This window comes from Alligator sinensis, unplaced genomic scaffold (genome assembly GCF_000455745.1).
Source record: "Alligator sinensis unplaced genomic scaffold, ASM45574v1 scaffold479_1, whole genome shotgun sequence".
Taxonomy (NCBI): domain Eukaryota; kingdom Metazoa; phylum Chordata; order Crocodylia; family Alligatoridae; genus Alligator; species Alligator sinensis.
Window position 1 is genome coordinate 710,209 of NW_005842324.1, and position 26,056 is coordinate 736,264.

Sequence of the window (26,056 nt, forward strand, 5' to 3'; positions counted from 1 at the left end):
GTTGTCACTGGTGCCGGTCATCTTTGACAGGCAGCAGGGGCAGATAAAAATTAATTTTCTAAAATATTTAGGGGTCCCATGGGCCGGATGCAGCCCACGGGCCATACTTGGCCTACCCCTGGAGTAACCACTCTGAAGAGAAAAGTGTAGTATAAATCTCAGAGCGTCTGGTGATGGGACCTTTGTAAGTATTGTACCAAGACGCATCTTGTCTCTAAATCAGTGGTTCTCAATCTTTTTCGACTTGGGGCACCCCTGGAGAGACTTGAGGCACCTCTTGAAAAGTGCCAACTTTTAATTTTCACTCTTTTTTTTGACCACAGAAAATTAATAGAGTAGTTGTTTCTGTTGCAAATAACTAAAAAAGACCATAACTATGGATTTCTATATGAAATCTCTTGGTTTGTGTCTGGCACCCTGGCGGAAAATCACTGCTCTAGAGGTTACTGAAGTAGCTCTAATTTTCACTAATTTACACACATTCTTGTGTTTCATTATTTTGTTGTGTAGGAGCCTGGATGAATTCATGCCCCTGCACAACAAAAAGGGGGAATCCCATTGTGCAGCCTTCAGTCTCCATCCTCTTACTCTTGCTCAGCAAAAATATGCTGGGTCCCTGCCATTACACCCTAAAAATGGTTTCAGTTACCCCTACACAAAGAGAATTATGAGTGATTGTACTACTGAAGTCCTGTGAATGGCACATAGCCAGCGCTGGGATAAATTGCAATGGTTTGATGTGGGTGAATACTCAAAAATGATTGGAATCAGTTTAAGTTTGCTAAACTAGGTGAGAAATCACATGGTAAAATAGTTTCCTAGTAACTTTCTGTTTTCACTCTGACAGAGTATGGCAAGAATAGATATTTTGTCCATGTTGCTTTGAAGTTCTGCTGTTGGTCCTTGCCAGAACCACAAAGCACGAATTGAATTTTAATTAATTTTGTATTCTGTTCAAGGTTTATGGGCAGGTCAGTATTAACTGTATCTGGTCTGCTTTTCTTATTCTTACTGACGTGGCACTTAAATCTTAGTTTGAATAGATTCAAGAATAAAACACCGTTCATGCATCGAGGTGGATGTTTTTCATGTGTTGATGGGTGTTTTTTCATGTGATGGGATAACAAAATACTGCATAGTGGCTGAAAGTGTCAGTTTTATTTCAGATAAACGCGCTTCTGTTTTTATTGATTTCTTCATGCTGCACAGGAGAAAATAGACTCTAGCAACTTGTATTTTTCCCCAAACAGTATCACTTCACTGAACAGCAGAAGAGAGCTTAGTAGTTGCTTTGTTGGTAAATGCTCTTTTCCCTTTTTATAGCCTGAGTCTTGCTCTTGTGGACACGATAGCCATTAGCAGCCTGTCAGTCAATACTCTATTTTCTCCAGTGCACTGAAAGAATTTCAAGTTTCCTGAATAAAAGTGTTGCCTAGAGATGTATTTGCCTGTGTCTCTATGCATATATATGTGTTTGTGTGTACATTTTATTAATTTATTTATAACTATTTATCTGTCTATTTCTATCTATCTATTTTTCAACAAAATATTTGTGCTAAGAATTCATCAAGTTTTTTGACCAGCCCTCTTTTTCTTTGGGCTGCCATTTTGAGGATCTGGAGCACTTAGCATTATGTAACATTAAATACATTCACAATATACTTCATTTGCAGCTGTGAGTAGTGAGCACCTGTGCCACTAGCTTATTGCATTGGCTGTGATTTAAAAAAATATTTTCTTCACATCATGTATCACTTGTAAATATTCAGTTATTGTAGTAGAATTATGCAAAGAAATAAAGTAGCAATAATAAGCAACACGTTTATAGTAAAATTTTAAAAAACTAAATTTAAATATATTTTTGTGTCTAAGTCAAATGTTTTCCTTTCGGTTGCAAAATGAATGCATCTTATTCTGATCTAATGACTGTCTCCTCTGCATATGCCTAATGTATAGTATCATCTCACAGTTTGTGCCTGTTAGGAAAAGAGATGATAATTGTGATGATGTTTAATTATTGACAATTAAGGAGAATGTTGGCTATTGTTTTACAATAGCACCTGGAATCAGGGCCTTATAAAGCTAAGTACTGCATGTGCACATAGTAAGAGACATTTCTTGCCTCATAGAGTTACTTCCTGAGAGACAAAGTAGACCAAAGAATGAAGAAAAGAAGTAGTATTATCCTGATTTTATAGGTGAGGAATTGAAGTACAGGGAAAATTTAAATAACTTGCCAAAGATAACATGGGCCAGGTACAGACATTACACTTTTACTGGTCTAAGTGATTGGAAACCAATCTATACCTGTAACAGAACAGAAGGTTAGTACGCAAAAGCGGTCTATACCCGTAATAGAAGTTCAGCACAGACAGACTCGTTTAAAAGTGGCAGAACCCAGTCTAATATTTGTCCATCCCCTGTCTCTGCCACCAGGGGGTTAATGTGTGTTTTTGTTTGCTACCGATCTAAACTATGTTGCTTACAGAAAACCATATCACTTAGATTGATTCTGCCTTGGGCTTTTTCAATGCCTCTACCTAGCCATGGAGAGTAAGTTTGTGACATAGAAGGGAATTTAATTTGGTTCTCCTTCATCCCAGTTCTGTGCCTTAGCAAGTAGGTGGTGATCTATTTTCTTTTGTTTTAAGTTTTAATTAAGCTTATATTCCTGGTTAGGGCTATGTGGAATCACCGCACTTTAATATAATAATAATAATAGAATAATGTTTTGATAATTTTAAGTTATGTCAAGAACAGTTGAAACAGATATCTGGATGATCTTTTATTGTGTGCAAATCCAAATAACTAAATGTATGTATGTATGTATGTATCCCCAAATGCTCTATTGCAATTATCTATTAATTAATAGTCAGTGTCCTTCCTATAGAAGGGATTATATAATTTTCCAGTTACTCTAGTGATCTCTAAATATCTAGTAACTTGCCAGAGATAAGTACTGCATATGGGGCAAATTTCTTTGCCCTATATCTAGTACATGTGTAAGTGTATAATGCTAACTGATAGATTTATTGCCTTTTAAGGAGACTGAATGGCTAACCTCCTGACATACTTGTACATGAAAAATAATGTTGATATTGAGACCATACCATCTCTTTCTCTCTCTCTCTTCTCGTTATTATACTTGACTCCTAACTCCCATACACCATACCCTGCAGAGTAAGATAAGTAGATGCAACTGTCAGTCAGGAGACTCCAAGTCAGCATATCTGATATAGTGATAGTTACTTCTAACCTTTTAAAATCCTTTCTACAAAGGCCAAATATGAATATGAAAAAGCAAAATTTGTATGTTACCCTTTCTTCTGTTCCACCACAATATATCCCTTACTGTCATTGGTAGCAATGTTGGTCTTATCATGGAAATCAGTATGATGAAACTTGCTGAGTATTATAATAAAGATGAATTATCTGGAGGAGAGCTTCACTGCAGTTGTTTTGCCTGGGACAGGCACTTCTTTTCTTCATTGTCTGTTTTTGTTTGTTTGTTTTTAACTTAGTGCCATCTTCACTTTCTGCTTGTGCCTGTAGTTATGGGAGCACAACAAATGACCCCTCATCACTGAGGGAACAGATCAGATAAACTTCTCAGCAACAAGATGGGGATTTATTCACCAAAAGAAATGACCCTATGAGCAGGCTTTGCTGCAGTACAGACTGGTTGTGATAGTCCTAGTCTCAGCAGCATATATCAAGAGTAGTCAGGATGGCTTTTCTTGCTTGGAAAAACCTTCTATATAAGTAAAATGGTGCCTGCTCCTGGGCTTTTGACTAAATTATCTTTTTGTGAAAATGATATGATTTCTGCAGGGAAAAAAATCACCTTTTTATTAAAATACGAACACGTGAAACTCCATCTCTTCAGTCATACCATTGCTGACACCACACAAGAATGCTAATTTGGAAATGTCATTGCTGGGTCCCAGGGAAGGAGATGTTGGTGGCCTAATTCATGCCTTTGAACTGGATTGTCAAGACAGTCATAATCTCTTATGATGAGTTATAGACAGGAACTCTCCCAATGCAATGTGGTAAATCAGCAAGTAGGGTGGCCATGTTTGAAAGAATCTCAGCCCTTTTTGAAGGAAAATAATTAAAATAAATTGATTTAAAAAAAAATTCTGTTTTCCTAATTCAAAAAATGAAGGTAATGCAATAAAACCCCATCGTTTCTTAATCCAACCCTATTCCTTAATACATCCCATATCTTCCCTGGGCATACTGTCCATAATAGCTTCTTCTCTGTCATGGGTGGCCATGTTTGGGGGTGGGGGGTCACCTCAGGGTGTGGGAGAAGCCAGGAAACCATAATCTGAGAGATCTGTTTGGGGAATTGAGTCGGGGATCCAGAGGGTCAGGCAGAATGCAAGGTCAGAGGGCTAATTGGATTAGGGTATCTGGGAGATCAGCCCAGAGCCAGGCCAGGTATCCAGAGGGTCAGGCAGAGAGTGAGGTTGGGAGGCTAGCCAGGTGAGGTATCCAAAGAATCTGTCAGTCAGTAGCAGCACAAGCCAAGGGTGCAACAAACCAGGTACAAGATGGAACCTTGTTAGCCAGATACTTCCTCTACCTGCTCAGAGATTTTATACTGGAAGGGATGAGGGGATAAACTGACCCTGTCTGGCCACTCCAGTGGTAGGAAGTGGACATATGGGTATGTCCCAGCTAGAGGGTTCTGGCCACCTGTGTCTGTCCCAGTGCTCTGCTGTGGAGGTGGCAGACCAAGATGAGTGATCATGCCAGGCAGGCTGGGGCCCCAGGTTTAAGGCAACAGCCTGACACTATCTGTGTGGAAAATCATCATTCTTCTCTTGTGCTGGATGCTATATCTTCTTGCATGCAATATGCACTTTTTTCCCACAAACTCAGCCCTCCAAAATTGGGGTGTGGGAAGTTGGCAAATATGAAGTATATAAACTAGGAAGACAATTTTTGAATGGAATAGAAGCACTCTGCTTTGATTCTTTCTCCATAGTGCAGCAGCTGTTATGTGACTATTCAGGCAAGGACTCAGATGACTTAATGACTTATTGTTTTTTACTTCAAAAGTGTTAACAGTTGTCCCTCCTTTTTAATGATCTTGATGTTCCACTATTCAAGTTAACCTTTTGTAAGGGAATTTTGATATCTGCTAGCTGCTTCTGGTTTCTCTCTTTCTATTTTATAGCCTTGGAGTCTCTTTAGTTTTTTTCAAAATGATAGATCCCTTCATAGAGACCATTCTTCAGCAACAGCTGGGGTTTAAATTTAGTTGAGCAAGAAAGTGAGGATGAGCCACCTGAATATTAGGCTCTGTTCTTTCTCTATGTAGCCATAACTATGGAAAAATATTTTTTCTATATTCTGCTTTTCAAAAACAAGTCATGTATTATATTCTGGAGCATGTTATAGTCTAGAAAATATGGTAGGAAGCTGTAAGGAGCTTTCTGCCATCTTACATTAACATAAATGTGGCATTTAAATATGAACCAGTTTCTTTTCATGTAAATAAGACTAGCCTCTAGCCTTGCTTCTGAAAAAGAAAGAGAGATGGTGAGAATTAAAGTAGTTTGGTGGTAATTTCAATGGAATAAATGAGTCCAAAGAGCCAAAGGTATTAACATAATGCTGTAACCATACAATATCAAACACTTCAAAAGAGACCTCAGCCTGCCTGTTTCCATAGAACACACACTAGAAAATTCATGCCAAAGTTTGGAAATGTATGAGGTAGGTTACAAGTGAAAAAAGAAAATAATTGAAATATAAACGTAAAAACATTTACAACTGAATAGTTAGGCAAAACAAATGCAATCAAAGCCTCTCAGAGAAAGAATAATAGTCACTTTTGCTATCTAGCAATTCTTTCTAATGGGAAAGAAAAGGCTAGCTCTGTTAAACTTGCACACTGCAAAAAGTGGTTCCTTTTCTGCTTTTGATAAAACAGAAAGACAATCAAGTGAGGAGAAGAAAAGCGATAATAAAAAGGCAGGAAATATGGCTTTTGTTGATGTTCTCAGGATACAAGGTGTCTGATCAATCAAGGAAGGTTGGTCATGACCAGGGATCCGGGTTTTCTGTTCACCACAGAAAAATTTGGTAAAACCTGCATTTTCTCATTTTAAGGAGAAAAATCTGGATTTTCTCCTTTAGAAGAAAATAACGCTGGAAATGGTGGGAGCGGGAGGAAAGTGGTCAGGCAGGGATCTCCATGTGTATATGTGCATGAACACATGCACGTGGCTTCCAGACAGCCTGGAGAGCGGGTCCCACAGCTAAGTCTGGCAGCAGGGATGGGGGATTGAGGCCTGCATAGTGACGGAGGGAGAGAGTTGGGCATGGGGCTGGGGCTGGGGGTGCTGCCCAGTTTGGGTGGTGCATGGGGCTTGGGACCTGGGGCCAGAATGTGTGGCTGCAGGGCCTGGGCAGGGAGTGGGACAGAGCCATGGGTGGCTCATTTGCAGGGGGAGGGGGAGGGTCTGGCTGCCCGCCACTGCTCATATTCCTGGGGGAGGCATGGGGACGCATGCCCTGCAGATTTGTGCACAGGGTAGGGGTAGGCTCCCCTCTGCACACTCAGGCTCCCTTCCCTGCTTCCTTCCCCCCAGGGTTTCCGCAGCCCAGTGGGAGGGACCCGGCATGGCAGGGCAGAGTGGGGTAGGGAAGCTTGGTGCCACTGCCGTAAGCCCCATGCTTCTATGATGAGACACCACTTGCCCACCTGGCAGCAACGGGGATGGCAGCATGAAGTTGTGCCCTTCACTGCTGCCAGATGAGCAGGGTGTACCTCGCCATGGTGGCGCGGAGCTTCCAGTGGCAGCAGTGAGCTTCCTTGCCTGGCCCCGCTGCGCCCTGCTGTGCTGGGTCTCACCCACGGGGCCACAGAGGTCTGAGAGGGTCGGCAGCAGGGTGGAGAGCCCTGAGCCCATAGCGGGCAGCGGGCATCTGCCCCTCCCCACCCCCAATGGGCTCTGCTCCACCCGTGCTGCCTGTGCGGAAGGGGCAGCCAGGCTCCGTTCTCCATTTCAGCACAGCAGCCACCGCCTCCCATGGGTGGCAGCCGGAGCTAGGGCACTGATGGGGAACATAGGGGACTGTAGACCTGGGTCCCTTGTCCCATAGCCCTGGCAACTGGGGGCTGCTTCAGCAGAGGTGGGAGAGCCGGGGGCTGTGGGTGGAGAGTGAGGGATACAAGCAGGGCCCAGGAGGCTGTGGGTGGGGAGTGAAGGGCACCAGCAGGGGGCTGCACTTGGGGAGTGAGGGACACTGCAGAGGTAGAGGGGCTGTGTACCCCTGTGATAGGGGTACCAACAGGGTCCAGGGGGCTGTGGGTGGGGAATGATGGGCACTGGCAGGGCTGGGGGGCTGTGGGTCAGGAGCAAGGGGCAATGGCATGGACACAACACCGGCATATCAGGGCTGCTCGCTGCCACAGAGCAGGAGGGAAGGGTGGGGGCAGCCACAACTGGACCCATGTCCTGATGAGCAAAGGGGGCAGGGGGAGCTCTGATTTTCCATTATAAAAAACCCAAAACCAAATGCCAAAATTTATAGATGTTTAGAATTTATTTTATTATAGTGGTTGCACTGGTTGAGGCACTGGTAGGTTTCCAAGTTGCTTTAAAACTAAATATATCAATAAAGTATTGTATTCAGCTGATACCTATATATATATAGTGGTGTTTAATTCTAATAACTGAAAAACAGATTTGGGGGTTTAGAGAATTTGTGAGTTTTTGTTTTGTTTTTTAAATTGGAGCTTTTGCAGTTTTAAACAGAGAAAATTGCTGGTCATAACAGCAGTTGCTATGGCTTCCTTCTCGGATTCCTTCTTTTAACTTGTTCTCTGGCTATTTCATCCCACCACCTTGGCTTTGTAGAGTGGAGTTTATCAAGTGAAAAGCCAAGAGAACAGAAGAGCAGAATGTGAAAAGGAGAATCAGGGAGAGGTTAGGATAGTGTGTCCATTGGGTTGGGGTCTTTGCTGGAGCTGCCATGCTTGCTTCTTCATATGCCTAGACTCCAAAGGCCCATCTCAATGAGCATGTGTGAGTTGTGTGCATGCCATTTTTGCCACGTCCTTCACTTTTGTGCCCTAGGCAGCTATCTTCCCAGCCATTTACATCGGCCCTGGCTGGCACAGTGATGATGGTCAGACATCCTCACCAGTGTGCTGAGCTGGTCTGGATATCCTAACAATTTAAATTCACTCTGTAATCTTTGCCTGTAGTTTTGTTAGCTCCCAAGAGGCTCTTTCAACTTTTTGATCCCCAAAGCACCTCCTCCTAAAATTCTAAAGGAGGGGGTTGAAGGATAGAGGTCAGAAAACCCTGTGTCTTTTTAGCAGAAGAGCTGCTTCCAACTAAAGTAAAGTACTGTAGTAAAGTACTGTAGTTGTGTCCTAGTTTGAATAGAACCCATTTTGGAGCTGGCTTTTGGTTCTGGGAAGATGGGTTTATTAGAGTATATAGAGGAGCAATGAGTGAAAAAGGGTGTGGAGATGTGACAACACCGTTTCAATGCAGAAATGATCATACAGCAAAGCCAGGTGTGTTGGGCCTTATGTCACTTTTGAAACCAGAGTTGCTGTTCATCTTTCTCTGACTCCTGTATGTCATAATCAAAGCCAAGGTTATTTTGGGAACTGGCTTCAATTTCATTTTGTTAATTGCATGTGAATCTCATCTAAAATAATTAAAACCAATCCAGGTTGTAGAACATGCAAAGTTTTCCCTGGTGTATATAGGGACACAGAGGGGTTCTTTTTCAAATTGCTAAGACATGCTGTAAAGTTTACGAAGTCTGAACATACACCCTGTTCAACTTTACAAGTGGAAAAATCTTTCTGTTTTTAATCTGTTGGCTCCCTCTGCTGGTCTGACAGAAACAATACACAGTTGCTGGTAGGAGCTGGATTTACACAAGCTGGATTTTCTTAGAAGAAAATTGCTTTGTAAAGAACTATGTAAATGTTTTATTTAATCACAACACAGTGAAGTTGAGTTGTCTCCTGGATTTTAAACCTTGCCTTTACCGCCGTACTACACTCTTCTTAATCATTAACAGCAATGAAAAGAAAAAAAAAGATGGGAAGGTGGCACTGTATGGGAGGCACCTCTCTAGCATAGTCTGTCTTTTTTTGAAGTGGTAATTAGAGATTCGTTTATAAATATTGAAAACAATGAATTACAACTAAAACATTAATGTAGTCATTAATATATGTATCCCATACCCCAGAGGCCATGTAATATTGAACTCTAGTGCTTGACTTTCCCTGGCTTCTGGCACTCAAATTCTCAGTATTTGCTCCTCTTGATTAGTATTTAAAATGCTATTATTTTGCATTAATTAGGTTAATATGCATCCACCAAAAACTTACTTTTTAGTTAGAAAAGTGTTTGGAGCAGAGATTTTTGTCTTTGTACTCATGTTTTAAATCATATAGGTTGGTGCTTTCAACACATCAAAACTTACTTTCTCCACTTTGTATGGAAGAATTATCCTATCTGCCAAACTTGTGGCACAGAAGGAGAAATTTAAGTGAAGCTGCCAAAGGTTGTGAAGTAAATCTGTGGCAGAGACAGGGATAACAGTAGAGGGCTCAGAGTCCTGGACCTCGGCTCTAAACATTTTTTCTTAAATTAAGGATATATATAGAGAGAGAGAGTGAGGGGTGAGAGGTGAGATGAGAGAGATCTATAAAACCAACTCCTCATCCCTCAGATGAGAACTTGGTCACCCTTATGTAATTTACTTCTCATAATATATATTCTAGATTGCTCAACCAATTTCAGCTCATATATGTTGCAGGAGGTGCAAGTAAAAAAAATCACTATAATCTTTGTCTTTAATTTCCTTAGTTCCCAAGAGCCCCATTCACCATTTTGGTCTCCAAAGTAACTCTCTCTAAAACTCCAAAGGGAGGGGGTCGAAGGATGGAAGTCAGAAACCCAATATCTTTTTACTAGGAGAGCAGCTAGTAACTAAAGCAAAGAACTGTAGAGAGGTTGTGCCCCCTTTAAACAGAATTCATTTTGTAGCTGCCTTTTAGGTGCTGTGGAGATGGGTTTATTAAAGTATATAGAAGAGCAATGAGTGAAAAAGGATGTGGAGAAGAGTGACAACACAGTTTTAGTACAAAAATGATTGCACAGCAAAGTCAGGTGTGTTGGTCCCTGTGTTGCTTTTGAAACCGGAGTTGCTTCCTTGGTTGCACCAGTTCATTGTTCTCTGACTCCTGTATTTCATAATCAGAGCCAAGTTCACCCAAGTTTTTAGATTACTTTGGGAACTGGCTTCAATTTAATTTTGCTAAATGCATGTGAATCTCATCTAAAATAATGGCTAATTTAAAATCAATCCAGGTTGTACAATATGCAAAATTTTCCTTGGTTTATATAGGGAAAAATACTAAAAAATCTCTTCATGCTATTCACACAAAAATGGTCATTCTGACTCTGCTCACCTTAAAAGCAAATACTGGAGAGAAGAGATGGAGCTTTCTGTGAATCTTAACAGAATTGGTAATAATTGGGCTAAGAGAGGAATGAATTTCAAAGTTTGCAGGCCCTTAATGAAGACCCCTTGCTGCAACTTCATCATTTACATTGAGGGAGCTCAAGCTTGAAGACCTCCACGTATCTTAGCTGTGCTAGAAAGACATGGAGAAATAATGACAATCTGTCAGGTCCCAAATCAATTGGGTTCTTTTAGAGGAAAACCAATAGTTTCAACTGCAGCTAGAACAGATCTTCAAACGCCACTGCAATTTGTGCTCAGCATGTAGCTACGTTTAATAAATAGACCACTGTGTCTTCAACTAATTTTGTTTACCTAAGTGCATAGTTCCAAGTGGAGTGCATTATGGCAATCCAGTTTTGAAATATCAAAGTATAAGTAACTGGCCAAGTGCACAATATGAAGGAGAGGTCATAGTATTCCTGTAAAGTTTGGGGATGGGGGAGCAGGAAAGGAGTGCTCTTTATTAAAGCCCTTATTCACACAGGTTCTGCTCAGTATTATGCAGAGTCTTGTGTACTAAACTAAACCTCCACCTTCAATAATATTTCTGCAGAGAATAAAAGTAGAACCTATTGCATGAGTTGATGCTGGACTGCATTTTTTATGACCCTTGCCTTCAGCTTAAAATTAAAATCTTTCTTTGGGCATGGACAGATAAACAAATTATATCTGGTTGGGGAGCAGAGGAGCCTAAATATGCATTAGTTAATACACAGTAACTGTTTTAGTAGTGTAACTAAGGGGGACCAACTGCAGTAGTAGCCCTAGTTGCTGACTGGGAATTGGGGGAGAGGATGAGGGCTGAAAATTAAGTCTCTACTGCTGCTGCCTGCTGGCTGCACTGCCAGAATCAGGAATCCCCACTGCCCCATGCACTGTTGCTTCCCCTGGCCCAGAGATACTCTATTACACCTCTGAACTGCTCTCAATTAACCAGCTGCTAAGTCAGAGTTGTAATGACATGGTCAGGTGGCCAGGGAAACTGCTATATAAAGAGACAGTGGTTAAGAAGCATCCACTAGCTTGAGGCTTTCATTGACTCGGCGCACAGAGACCTCCAGCATCATGGAAGAGGCACAGCCAGAGAAGACTTTGGAAGACACTGGTTCTCTAGAAGGTGGAAGCGGGCAGCTTGTCACCTCTGGTAACAGAAAGCACTATTCTGAACCTGTGGCTGTCCAGCTGAAGAATATGGAACACTGCAAAGGATAAGAAGGAGCCCACTCCAGTGACAGGGGAGGCCAAGCCATGTACCTTAGAAGAGGGAGGATCGAGACCATTGCTATCAAGAAGAAGTGATGGGTGGTGATTGTTGGTGACTTCCTCCTGCGGAGCATGAGGACATCTATCTGATGCCCTAACCTGTTAGCTTGGGAGGTGTGCTTCCTGCCATGAGCCCATATCCAAGACATTATAGAAGAGACTCATCCAGCCCTCTGACTACTATTCCATGCTGCTTATCCACGGGGGCACTGATACTGCCAGGGGCAACCTTGAACAGATAAAAAATGACTACACATCTCTGGGTGCAAAGGTGAAGGGGACAGGGGTCCAGGTAGTGTTCTTGTTGATGCTTCTAGTCGAGAGTAAAGGCCTGGCTAGGAGTAGGCACATGTGGCTGCATAGATGGTGTCACCAGCAAGGCTTGGGCTTCTTTGATCACAGAGTCCACCTGATTGACACAACAAGGACACAACCTCTGATGAAGAGAGGGAAGAGTGTCTTCATGTCCCGGCTTGCTAACCTAGTGAGGAAGGCTTTCAGCTAGGTTCCATGAGGTATGGAGAGAAAAGCTGAGAGGAAAGTAAAGAGCCTGCAGACCTGGATAAAAACGTAGTAAGCAAAAACAGTGTTCCAGGGAGAGGATAGGATAGTCAGATACCTGAAGTGTTTGTACAGTAATGTGAGAAGCACGAGGAACAAAGAGAGAGAATCATAGGTCCCAGTACAAGCAGAGAATTATGATATAATTGAATTATGGAGCCATGGTAGAATAGTTCATACGACTGGAGTGGTGCCTTGAATGAGTATAGCTTGTTCAGGAAGAATAGGCAGGGGAAAAAGGAGGCAATGTTGCCCTATATAAAGTTGATGTACATGTGTTCAGAGGTGCATTAGAAGGTGAAAGGTAGGCCTGTTGAAAGCCTCCAGATAAATATCAGAGGGGAGAGTAGATGTCATGGTGGGTGTCTGCTACAGGCCTCCAAACCAGGAGGAGGAGGTGGATGAAGTCTTTAAATTAGTGATGGAAACTTCCAGACGGCAGGACTTGGTTTCTATGGAGGACTTTAAATAATGGGACATCTTTTGGGAGGAAAACGCAATAGTGCTCAAGCAGTCCAGCAAATTAGTGGAGAGTGTTGAGGATAACTTTTTGGTGCAGATGGTAGAAAGGCCAGTGAGGAGAGAAGCTCTTCTTGATTTAATGCTCACAAACAGGAAGGTAACTTGAGTGACAGCGACCATTAAATGATAGAGTTCATGATCCTGAGGGGGAGAGCAACAGAATAAGGACACTGGACTTCAGAAAAGAATCTGTAACAAACTCAGGCAATTGGTGGCAATTGGTGGCACTGGGAGGCAAGTCTGAGGGGAAAAGGAGTCCAGGACAACTGACTGTACTTTAATGAGGCCCTCTTAAGATTGCAGGAGCAAGCTATCCTGATACGACAGAAGAATGGGAAGTGTAACAGAAGGCCAACCTGGTTAGACAGCAATCTCATCAATGAGTTGCAGCTCAAAAAGGAATCCTATAAAAAATGGAAACTTGGTCATAATTAGGACAGAGTATAAGAGTATCTCATGGGCATGCAGAAAGAAGATTAGGGAGTCCAAGATGCAGTTTGAGATACAGCTGGAAAGAGACATAAAAGGGAATAAAAAGGGATCCTACAAGTGTGTTGAAAGTAAGAGAAAGATCGGAGAAACCATAGGTAGTCTCTTACTGAACGCAGAAGGCAGTCTAGTTATGGATGATTCAGAAAAGGCTGAAGTATACCCTTTTTACTTCAATTTCCATAAAATTGAATTTCCATAAAATTCCAGTGTGCCCTTGTTGCCAAGAAGGCTAATAGCATACTGGCCTGCATTGGTAGGAGTGTTGCCAGCAGGTCAAGGGAAGTGATACTTCTCTTCTATTCAGCACTGGTGAGGCTACATCCGGAGTACTGTGTCCGGTTTTGGGCTCCCTACCACAGAAAGGATGTGAACAAATTGGAGTGAGTCCAGTGGAGAGCAGTGAAAATGGTGTGGGGGTTGCGGCACATGACTTACGAGGAGAGGCTGAGGGAACTGGGCTTATTTAGTCTAAAGAAGAGAAGATTGAGAGGGGGTTCAACATCAGCTTTCAACTACCTAACGAAGGATTTGAAAGAGAATGGAGCTGGACTGTTCTCAGTGGTGATAGATGACAGAACAAGGAGCAATCATCTCGAGTTGCAGCAAGGGAAGTTTAGGTTAGATATTAGGAAGAATTCTCTCAGTAGGAGAGTAGTAAAACACTGGTACAGGTTGCCCGGACAGGTTGTGAACTGTCCATCCTTGGAGGTTTTTAACACCTGGCTAGACAAACCTTGGATGGGATGATCTTGTTGGGGATGGTCCTGGTTTGAGCAGGGGGTTGGACTGGGATGCCCTCCTGAGGTCCCTTCCAACCATAATTTTCTATGATCCTATGATTCTTGTTCCAAAAAAAAGGCAACAACATCCTGGCTAATAGGAGTTCAAGAGAAGTGATTCTTCTGCTGTATTCAGCACTGGTGAGGCCTCTGATCTGGAGTACTGTGTCCAATTTTGAGCCTCACATTTCAAGTAGGATGTGAACAGTTTTGGGCAGAGTCCAGCACATAGCAGCAAAATGTATTAGGATTCTGGGAAGCAAAATTTAGGTGGAAAGGCTGAAAGGCCTAGGATTATTTCATTTGGAGAAAAAACTAAGGGACCATTTGAAAAGTCTTCAAATAGGGTGAGTACAGCAAAGATAGATATGGGCTTTTGTCTGTGGTTGTAGAGGCAGGACTAGGAGCAGTGACCTCAAGCTTCAGCAGGGGAAATTTAGTTTGGTGATTAGGTTGAACTTTCTGACTATGAGAGTAGTCAAGATTTGGAATAGGCTACCTAGAGAAATTCTGGAATCTCCATCCTTGGAAGTTTTCTGGAGCAAGTTAAACAGGCACTTGGCTGAGATGGTCTAGTCATGGATGATCCTGCTTTGAACAGAGGGCTGGACTAAATGACCTTGTGAGGTCCCTTCCAGTCCTACTTCCCTATGAACCTATGGCTTTTGGTTGGTGCCACACTGCTAGAGCAATTGCGTGGCTGTGGCTGTGGCTGCATCTGCAGTAGTGGCAACCTGTTTTTTCCAGTGACCCTGCCTCCAAATCAGGACCCAGAGCAGCTGCCCCAGTTGCCCTGCCTTAGTTACACCACTGTGTTAAATTACTGTGATTTATCTTCCACTTACCCTGGATAGAACAGACATAAAGCAGCTAATGCAAATCTGATGATATATGATAAGTCTTTTTCCCATCTCTTAATTCAGTATAAACTATTCATCTGCCCCCCTCCTTTATATAATCTGGCTCATAATGCAGTCTTCATCTTCTGTGTACCTTTTCTGTCCCAACAGCAGTTGTGCAAGCTCCTACATAGTTTAAATTGTATGCATCCATTCAGTTTATTAATAAGTACAGAGATTTTTCTTTCTAATAAGCTCAAAGAACTAGTCTCTGCAATTTTTACTGTCTGTGATGTTCTAATAGGTTGACATTTGTCAATAGGAAACCAGCTTTAATATATATAGATGATTTAGTTCATTAGTGAAGGTTGAAGGAATGGGAGTTAAGAGCAGCTATATCTACTCTACTGTTTGTCATTGACTCATTTGTGATGAGTCAATTAACCTTTCTCTTCATTACAATATAAACTTTAATTAAGCTTCTATAAAGTGCTTTGAGATCTTTGGAAAAATGGCTCTATATATAATTGCCAAGCGTGCGCAGGCTATAAATTAAAGAGTCTTTCTCTCTCTCTCTCTCCTCCCCTTTGCTAATAGGTACTTGGAACACCAAATGAAGACACTTGGCCAGGAGTCCATTCTTTACCCCATTTCAAACCAGGTAGGTTTAAACTAGTTCTTAAGAATTCCCTTTCCAGAAATGCCTTTCAAAGTCTTACTCACCAGCTGACAGGAGTGTTGCGAAAAAGACACTTAGGAATTTTTGGCACATGTTAACATACTTGCTAGTGGAACTCTATAGCACTGTCTAAAATAACCTGTTGCACTGTCTAAAATAGTGTTGGAGCAAACGCTTTATCAGCATACAGCAGTGCATTCACTTTACACATTTCATTGTGCTATTTTTTTTTCTTCATTTTATGCATCTCTGTGGGTTTTTTTTTCATTTTTGTTATAATCTGTACACATTAGAGCATATTCAGGTAGCAGATCATGCTACTAAGCCTCTTATATTTCTAGTTGGTGGTAGGCCAATGTGGTACAATATTGTTGGTGAGCAGTTACTTTGGGTGCCTTTTAATGTCCCAAAGGAGGAAACCAACTTGATAAAGGAAACTGGAGATACATATCCTTCTGGTGTTAGATCCTCCCATTGCCAGTGTTTAGTGTGTTGTATTTTCAAACATTTTCACAATCTAGGTTTAAAATGGCATAACTGATATTGCTTCTAACATTACTTTGGAAAAACTTTTCTCCAGACTTAATAGATCTTTCTGTTAGGAAGTTTCTTTTGTGATTTAGCACAGTCCAAATTCTATACCTTGTTAATGTTAATAACTAACTAGTTTCAAATATAATTGTTCTCCATTCTCTATTTATTGTTACACTCTAGGGCTAAGTACAGAGCTTCAATAAACCCAATCCTGAATTGATTTAATCTTTGCAGGTTAGTCTAACCTGTGTAGATTGAACTAATTCACAAGTGAGTAGACATTCATTTTTTATTCTGGAAATGCAGGCACATGCCTGCAGTGGCTCAGGCTAGAAGCCAGGGCTGCTAGCGCGAGCCTTCCCTTCTCTTCTGCAGTGGCCAAGGGAAGCTGAGTTGGGGAGGGGTGTAACCAGGGCCTGGCAGGCCTGAGTTATGATTGGGGAGGAATTTAAATCCCTCACCATAGCCTTCAGGGACCCTAGCCTGGGTGTGCCTGGTGGGGGAGAAGCAGCCCTTGCCTGGCTTTTCAAAACTGGGGAAGGGAGTGTGGCCAGACTCCGTCCCCCAGCTGGTGCCAAAGGGTCCAGCAGCAAGAGCAGGGGCACAGCCAAACTCCTCCTCCACCCCATGGTAGGGGAGGAGCAGAAGGAGGAGGAGGAGAGCCCTGCACACTGCAGTGGCTCCCTGACAGCCCAACCCAGCCTGGGCACAGGGAGCCAGGTGCAAATTGGGCCAGGCCTGGGTGTGGGGAGCCAGGAGCAGTCAGGGCTCACAATTCCTGTGGCCCCAGCCCAAGCCCCACCTCTGACTGGGAAGGGCCCTGTCCCCATGGCCCAGCCCAGCCCAGTTTGCTCTGAGCTCCCTGTGCTCAGGTTAGGCAGGCTGCCAGGGAGCTGCTGCAGCGGGCAGAGCTCTCTTCCTCATCCTCTTCCCCAGCTGTGGGGTGGGGCAGGAGGCTTTGTGCGGTGCTATCTGAGCAGCTCCCTGACAGCCTGGCTCAGCATGGGTGCAGGGAGTTGTCAGTAATCCAGGTGCACAGTTCCTGCAGCCCAAACCCAAGCCACTGCTGGCTGGGGAAGGCCCAGCCCCTCTGCATCTGTCCTCAGCAGCACCCACGGGCCGGGCCAGCTCAGCCCTAGCTCCATCCCCAGCCCCAGTCCCAGCCTCAGGTGAGGTGTACAGATGCTCAGGGGTGACTTGGTGGCAGCCTATAAGTACATAATGGGTATGCATCAGGAACTGGGAGAACAACTGTTCACCAGGGCACCCCATGGGAAGACAGGGTCCAATGGTTGCAAACTCCTGGAAGACTGTTTTAGGCTGGACATAAGGAAAAACTTCTTTTACTGTCCAAGTCCCCAGGTCCTGGAATAGACTCACCCCAGAGATGGGGCAAGCACCTACTCTGGATACTTTCAAAAACACATGGATGTCTATTTTGCTGGGATCATTTGACCCCTGCTGACTTCCTGCCCTTTGAGCAGGGGGCTGGACCCAATGATCTTGTGAGGTCCCTTCCCTTTCATGTGTCCATGAAATCTATAGTGGTGGGGCTGGGCCTCAGAGGCAGGTCCCTTTCCGGAGCCCAGCTGCACTGCCCCCGGAGCCCAGCTGCACCATCTGCTCGGGGCTGGAGCTGGGACTGGAGCTGAGCTGGGGTGAGAGGCATCGGTGGCCAGGTTGGGAGGGGTGGCTACAGGGGGCTAAGCAGTGGCGACTCTAGGAGGGCCACCCCAAAATTCACCTTATCCCCTGTAGCCACCCCTCCAAGCCCTGCCACCTCTGTTCACCCCTCCCAGGCTGCAGCAGCTCTGCTCATCCTGCTCCTGCCAGCAGTACAGTCCCTTCTCAGCCCGCCTATTAGGAAGAGGCTTGCAGTCCCTGGGACACCATGGGGTTGCTGCCCCTGTCAGGATCCCTGTCAGGTCCCCTGGTGAGAGAGGAGAGGGAAGGATGAATAAGCCTCCTCCCTGCCCCCTTCACCTTAGGGGACCATGCTGGGCTGGCTTTGGGCCATGGCCCTTTCCCTGCTCCAGCTAGAGAGCAGAGGGGTGGGACTAGCCCTGGCTTCTGGAGCAGACAGCACAGCACAGCACAGCCCAGGGCTGAAAAGCATGCTGGGATGCTGGGGGACTCTGATTTACCATAAACCAGGAAAGGGTCTGGGATAGAAATCTGTTAAATCTGATACTACATTGAACCAGGTTTATCTTGAACCATTAAGCTATTTTGAAACTGGTTTATGTGCACTGAACTTCTATTCTGTTACAGGTTTAAACCAGTGTCTGATCACTTAAACTGGTTTATGTGCAACTTCTGTCCCTAGCCCAAAGGTTCTGTCAATCATTTAAGCATTTGAGTGTTGTTTATTATTTGTCCCATTGTTTCCTTTCTTCTTGTTTTTAAGATGCCGCCATGGCTCTTTTCTTTTTAACTTTGTATGTATGTGTTTACATAATTGGGGATCTAAGTAGACCCGAAGACCTATATAAAAAGGTGAATATAGAGCTGCTTGCCATAGTAGACCATAAAAATGTATGAAAATAAAATCTTTTAATAAGAGCATCACATAGATTCATAGCACTGACCTTTTAGCCAAGCACTTTTTACAGTAAAAAATATATATTTTATTATATTTTTGCATTATATAGATATTATATAATGCAAAACTAGTTTTATGTAACTTTAACTCTTTGTAGTTTCATTTGTTTTACTCTTAACACCATTTGTAACAAAATTCCAAAGACAACACTCTTTTTAACACATTCAGGTTTTTCTGGCCCTTTTGTCAGAAAAGTGTTTTGAACAGCAGATGGCAGTCAAGAAACTTTTTAGTTTCATTTTATGTTTGGATTAGAAATGCAACAAGCAGTACTCATTTGTTCTTCCGGTTTCCACAAAAGGACATTTGGAAATAAATTAACAGTTGGTATTTAGCAATACATAGCTAGGGCATGTTGTTTTTAAAATGGCCATTGTTTTAGATTTGTTTTTGTTTCCTCTGTTCCAGGGCATGGATTTTGCCAGCTATGAATATATATTAGCCATAAAAATACAGTAGTACAGTACAGTGGGGGGAAACAAGATAAATGCAAGGTGGTAAATGCTCACTCAACATTTTCCCTATTTCCATAGGAGTTTATAGATTGTTCTTTGTCTCCTTCAGCCCTTCTCTGCCTCAGTGAAGTATGCAGTTTTGCAAGTCAAAGTAATTATCATCCTAGCTGGCAGCTATTTCATCTTTCTGGGGCCTCTTGCTGTAAGGTGTGCTGAGCAATTCCCATTTGCTTACATGAGGATCCTAAAAACCACAGGAAAAGCCTCTTTTTGTTGAAGTACACAGTGAAAGTGAAAGCTCAGAGCTTTCTTTGCCCTGTCCATTCTCCTTAGTGCTCTTTGTAAAGTGACAAAAAGGTTGCTTGAACCCTTCTAATTGATTTTAGAAACTACAAAGATGGAAAGATTTTGTTTTATATAGCAATCTGTTTTGCCTACAGATAAAAACTAAGTGTTTGGGTGTGCTGGTGAAAGGTGGGTTGATTTGGGGAAGCAAAATCTACAGTAGGGCTAGGTACAGAAGTTGCACATAAACCAGTTTAAGTGATCAAAAACTGGTTTAAGCCTGCAACAGAACATACGTTTAGTGCACATTAATCAGTTTGAAAATGGCTAAACCAGTTTGAAATAAATCTGATTGAATGTGGTATCAGACATTACTGTTTTGGGTCAAACTGGTTTATGCAATATCTGTCCCAGACCCCTTGCTGGTTTAAGTTAAACCAGACTCCTCCAGCATCCTGGCATGCTCTCTGGCCTGGCCCAGGCTATCTGCTCCACTGCAGGGCTGGCCCTTCCCCTCTGCTCCCTGGCTGGAGCTCTGGCAGAGACTCTAGGCTGCTCCCCCCCCAACACTCCTTGCTAAGCAGGAATTCCCCCCTCCCCTCTGCCTTGCAGAGAGATGTCTGTGTGTTAGCTAGCAGACCACATGCTGGCTACAGGCCATGGTGTGGTAGACGGGACAAAGGCAGAATCAACAGGTAGCTGGTAACATCCCTCTGTTGTTTTCTTAACGGGGTGATGAACACTGAGTTAGGGGTGATAAGCACTGTTTTCAATTCCCTGCTGGGCTGGTCAGGAGTGAGAACCCCTCCCTAATCACAGCATCCTGCCAGGGTCTGGCCACACCCTCCTCAGCTCAGCATTGTCAGAGGGAAGGGAGGACTGCTCTAGCACCCCCCGGCTTCTGGCCTGAGCCACTGCATTTTTTCAGTCCAGAGGGGACGTCTGTACAGTTACAAACTGGTTTAGCCTAGCCAGGTTAGACTAACCTGCAAAGATTGAATCAATTCAGGCTCAGGCTTCTTGAATACCTGCCTCTAGTTTATAGGATCAAGACATGAAGCAAGCTCCACCCCATATCAGGTAGTCCAACCTGTGTGTGAGTAAGGAATATTATTACTTGTCCAGGCTATTAGGCCCATTGCATCTTAACATCAGAGACCCATTCCTGAAAAGCTGCCCTCCACACTAACCTTCCTAGAAGGCAGTCTCTGGAAAAAGCAGTGGTTGCTTCCTCTGCTTTTACAGAGGCTTAACTAGTCTTTCTTTCTTTCCTATGGGGCTTAACTTGTAGATGGACCCCCTGCATTAGGTTGAATTATAACTGATAAGAGTTTTTTTTCTGAGAGAACTTCACTGAGTTTAGTAAGTAGTATTTTTATAACAAATGGAGGAGTTAATGCTTTCCTTTTCAGATTTGAAGTTCTGAGATTCCTTGGTCTTTTTGTTTCCTTAGTCACAGTATACTGTGTTGTGAATCGGAAATGGTCTTGCAGAATTTGAATTGACTCCATCCTTGTGAGTTTATTATTTTTAGAAATAGAAAGCACAGGGTAGATTCTCTTTCTCAAAGGGTCTCTTTAACACTCACATAACTGCTGTGAGAGCTCACTAGAACCCTAAGGGTCCCTCTAAACATGCAGGTAAAGGCGGGAAGAGATGTAATTCATGATCCACACAGTTACACCTCCTGCTATACCATACCTGCATTGCAGGAAGTGTGACTGTGGGATCACAAATCAGATCCCATCATGCCTTATTGCCAATGCAGGGGGAGCCTGATCCTGAGGTAGGAGATTGCTGCAGCTGTGCTCTCCCAGCGACAGGGTGTTTGGGGCACCCCTGCAGCTGGGAGATTACAGCAGTTGTGGTCTTTCAGTCATGGGGATGTGTGGAGTACCCCTGTGGCTGGGAGCCCTCTCAGCTGATGAGGCTTCTAGCTGCAGGGACAAGTGCTCCTGTGGCTGGGAGCTACAGTTAGATGAGAGCTCCCAAGCTTGGGCATGAACATGGGTCTCCTGCAGCTGGGAGTTCTGATCAACTGATGGGGCTCCCAGCCATGGGAGCAAAAGCTACATGTGCAAATTGAAGCTAGATAAAAAACAAGCATAAATGCATAATGAAATTATTATGCATTTTCTAGCAATAACTTTATAGCTGGTTGGACCTTTTCAAATACTCAGGTAATTGCATAATACACACAAGATGTAGAGGGGTCTGTAACAAAATAACTCTGCATTTGACATGAATGTAGGAACTGTAATTTTAAGTCCAATAATTACTAACAGTAAGTATACTAACTTATTTGAAAGGAAGAAATACAAGGAAGGCACTGATGATAAAAACATAAACATCTGCTTAAGAAAGACTTTGATTTTATAAGCCTTGTGTTTAAGAACATAAAACAATAGACATTGAGCAGAAGGTATCAGTTATAAACAATTTCTACAGTAAAACAAAACAAAACAACAAAACCCCCTTGGAATTAATTAAATATTTGTGGAGCAGCAAAATGAAATATTACGTATAATAATAATAATAATAATAATAAACCCTAAGCAGAGTTGAAAAAATATTTCATTTTATTTCTTGCTTGCATTCAAGTTTAGGTAACTAATTGTTAGGCTGTGATTTAACCATAAACAGCTAATCACATTTTACTAGGGAGAAACAACATCTAAAAAGTGTTGCATTAGCTGGTTTAAAAAATCTCTTCTCCCTTGAGGATCCATGGGTCCCATTTTTGCAGACTGTAGCGAGTGTGTAAATGATGACATAAGGGGCATTTTACAGAGATTGGTCAGGGGAAGCCCCCTGATGCCTTAATAGATGCCTTAATAGATAAATATACTTCTCTGAGGTTGAATGACATCCGTTTCTATTCTAGCCATGGAAAGCCCAAGTTTAGCCAACAGTCTTGTTTCAGAAGCTTTCACAGCCTATAAAACACTTTTTAAATTTATTTCACCTCTAAATGAGGCACTCATATAGGTTATTTTCCCACCTGTTTGCCTTAGCCTGATGCAAACTTTTGTTCCTTTACCTCTTACAAATTTTGAAGATGTTGGAAAGTTCTTTGCCATGCTTAAACACATGTGCTGTCCCAAGAATAGACCCAGCCCCTCCATGCTAGCTCACCTGTGGTGGCTTCTGCTTTAGGTAGGGGAATGGAAGGTGTGGATTTACTCATGTCTACCAATCTGAATGCCAAAGTGGGTACCAGCTCCATGGAAGCCATTTTACTGCTTGCCTTGTGACCTGCAATATTGGTAACTCATGAAGGATCAGGAGGTGAGTCATGAATCTCCTCACTCCCTTGCATAGGTCCATTTAGTAGGTCATGGTTTTTTTTCATATTTTTTCCCTTTTACTAAGATATAATCCTTAAACACTGTATACTTATTCCCACTGCATGTCCAGTATGCAATGCATAGCAAGGGTACTCAACCCCCAGCCCTTGGGCCAGATCCAGCCTATGGTGCCATGCCGTCTAGCCTGTGGGGCTCCCTGTGGATCTGGAAATTTGGCACTGGGGGAACAGTTGTGCTGCTCCCCTACTGTCAAATTTCCAAACCCACAGGGTGTCTAGGGCCCGGTATACTGGATCAGATACCCAATCCCAGCTTTCAGGTTTGTACCCCAGAGCCCAATTCTGGTGTTGGGGGCCGGAGGAGGAGGTAGAATTGCCAGGTTCTTGGGGCCCAATCCTTGTGTAGGACGTGGAAAGGGACAACACCAGACCTTCAAGGTCCAATAGTGGTGGGAGGGGGTGGTGCTGGGCCTGCAAGTCTCAATGCTACCATGTGGAGGTGGTCCAATCCCAGAGGGAAGGGTGGTGCCTGGCATCTCTACCATAAGGCCCCTCTGGGGCCAGTTCTGGCCTACCAGGCAAGGAAGGGTCAGTACTGGGCCTGTTCCATGGGCCAGATGGAGCCCCATGCACCAGGAGGGGCTTTGGGCCTCTCATCTTGCCCATGGCAGTAAAAGGTTGAACACTACTGATGTAGAGCTTTTGCTTAAACATCTGTGTTACATTCAAATGAAATATGAGCTTAGCCTATTCTATGTTTCAGGTTAAAATTAATGGGTGTTTATACACATGCTCCAGAGTGGAGGGGGTATGCTTTAATTAGAATGGCTCTGAGAGCAGCTCTAGTTAAAGCACCCACAGTGCATTTGTATTCAGCATTCTGTGCTTCAAAATGGCATATGGGGCACTTTAACTTAAGCATGTTCAATGAGTAGCCCAGGCTACTGCTGCCTGTGCAGTGGTGGTGACGTGCCGCACCCCAAAGATCCCCATCGCGTCTGGTAACCCCCCTCCCCACCAGTGTGCGCGCACACACACACACACACACACACACACACCTGGCACCACTGAGGCCTCCACCCAGACAAAACCCATGGTTCCAGCCTCCACACAGATGGGGCCCTTGGCTCAGCTGTGGGGGCTGCCAGGAAGGACTGTAGGCTACTGGGGTCAGGAGCGATGACACTTCCCTGTGTGAGGTTTGCTCCTCGTTGTTGTCTCTGAAGTGCCGGATAGGGGAGCTCCAGGCTGGGGTGCAGAGGCTGCGTGCCATCAGGGGTGGCGAAGAGGGGATCAACTCTTACCACCAGACTGTTCACCTGAAGAATGAAGAGGGAAGCGCAAAGATGGCTGGCAGGACAAGGATGGACAAGCGAAGCTCCCATGAAGTCCAGCTAGGGGATGCCTGGATTAAGGTTGACTGTGGCCCCTAGGCACACTGCACCAGGGTCACCAGCCCCTGGAACTTCACAAACAGATACAAATGCCTCACAGCAGCAATAGAGCCAGCTGAGCCACCAGCTCCAGCACTCAAGGAAGAAAGGCAACTTGCAACCACCCCAAGGAAGAAACACAGAGTGATCATCATGGGTGACTCCCTCATGGGGGGACAGAGGGAGCTATCTGCTGCCCCGACCCCTTGGCCCATGGGGTCTGCTGCTTCCCAGGTGCCTGTATTCAAGATGTAGCTGAGAGGATCCCGAAACTTGTCCGGCCCTCTGACCCCTACCCGATGTTCCTCATCCATGTGGGCACAAATGACATGCCTCGGAGCAATCCTAGCTGAGTTATGAGTGACTACAGGGCTCTGGGGGCGGGGCTCAAAGGGTTGGGGGCACAGATAGTCTTTTCCTCAATCTTCCTTGTTATGGGTCATGGGCACAGAAGGGAGAGAAAAATTGATGAAGTCAACAGAAGACTGTGGTGTTGGTGCTATCATGAAGGCTTTGGCTTTTCGACTATAGTCTGCACTTCAGAGGCGGAGGCATCTGTCTGTTGGGAAGGGACAACCTCCACCTCACTCCAATGGGAAAGAAGCTCTTCTCAGCCAGAATGGCTGACCTACTCGACAGGGCTTTAAACTAAGCTTGCTGGGGGATGGGCAGCTAACCACCAGTGCAAGCACACCAAATGTCAACTGCAGAATCAGTAGGTCATGCAGCACAAGGGAATTCGCTCCTACTGCAGCCTAGGGACAAGACTCTTCTAGGAGTGCTGGGAAGCCTAGGACCTCCAGTGGCAGGCTTACTTGTCTGTACACAAATGCCAGGTACCTGGGGAACAAACGAAAGGAACTGGCCCTTCTGCTAAACAAAAATCAATATGATCTAATAGGAATAACGGAGACCTGGTGGGACTCCACGTGTCACTGGACCACAGATATAGATGGCTATACCTTGTACAGGACGGATCATATTGCTAGAAAGGGTGGGGCTGTAGCTCTCTATGTGAAGGAGCAGTACACTTCCCTCCAAGTGGAGTTTGGCACCCAAGAAGGGTGACTTGAGATCCTCTGGGTTAGATTATGGGGCCAACGTGGTGAAGGGGATATAACGATAGAAGTCTACTACAGACCTAATTAAGGGGAAGATCTTGACCATGCATTCACTAGGGAACTGGCAGAGGCTGCATGCTGTCAGTGGATGGTTGTCATGGGCAACTTCAATTACCCTGACATCTCATGGGATGAGCACTCTGCCAAATCTGATCAGTCGCGTAGCTTTCTCACCTGCATTGATGAACTCTACTTATCTCAAGAAGTCTATGGGCCAACAAGAGGTAAGGCACTCCTGGATCTGGTGTACTGGCCAAAGGAGATGATCTAGTGAGTGGCCTGAGAATCGAAGGGAAGCTGGGAGACAGTGATCAAGAGTTGATCACTTTATCCATTGCAAAGCTGGAAAATCAGTCAACAAAGTAGACATCTTTGATTTTTAGGAAAGCCGATTTTTATAAGCTCAGGAGGCTGGTTGCCGAGGCCTTGAGAAACCATGATCTGATAGAGAGGGGAGCCCATAATGAGTGGTTGCTCCTTAAAGATGCAATCCTTGAAGCACAAGGGAAATCCACGACAGTCTGTAGGAAAGGTAGCAAAAGGGCTGGGCGACCCTCCGTGGCTAAATAGGGGTCTTGCAGATCTCCTGTATCTGAAAAAAGAAGTCTATAAGGGGTGGAAGTCAGGTAACATCACCAAGGAAGAGTATTCAGCATTGGCTCA

The 26,056-nt window shown here is 44.0% G+C and overlaps 1 protein-coding gene across 2 annotated transcripts in view; it reads left to right on the forward strand.

Annotated features, from left to right (window-relative positions):
• The window catches only part of CDK14 (cyclin dependent kinase 14), a 624,401-nt gene that overhangs the window by 418,945 nt on the left and 179,400 nt on the right, over nucleotides 1-26,056 (forward strand). For both annotated transcript variants that reach the window (XM_014522234.2, XM_025210005.1), the window contains exon 10: nucleotides 15,575-15,638. In XM_014522234.2, the coding sequence (XP_014377720.1) occupies nucleotides 15,575-15,638 (64 nt within the window). The remainder of the gene's footprint in view (nucleotides 1-15,574; nucleotides 15,639-26,056) is intronic.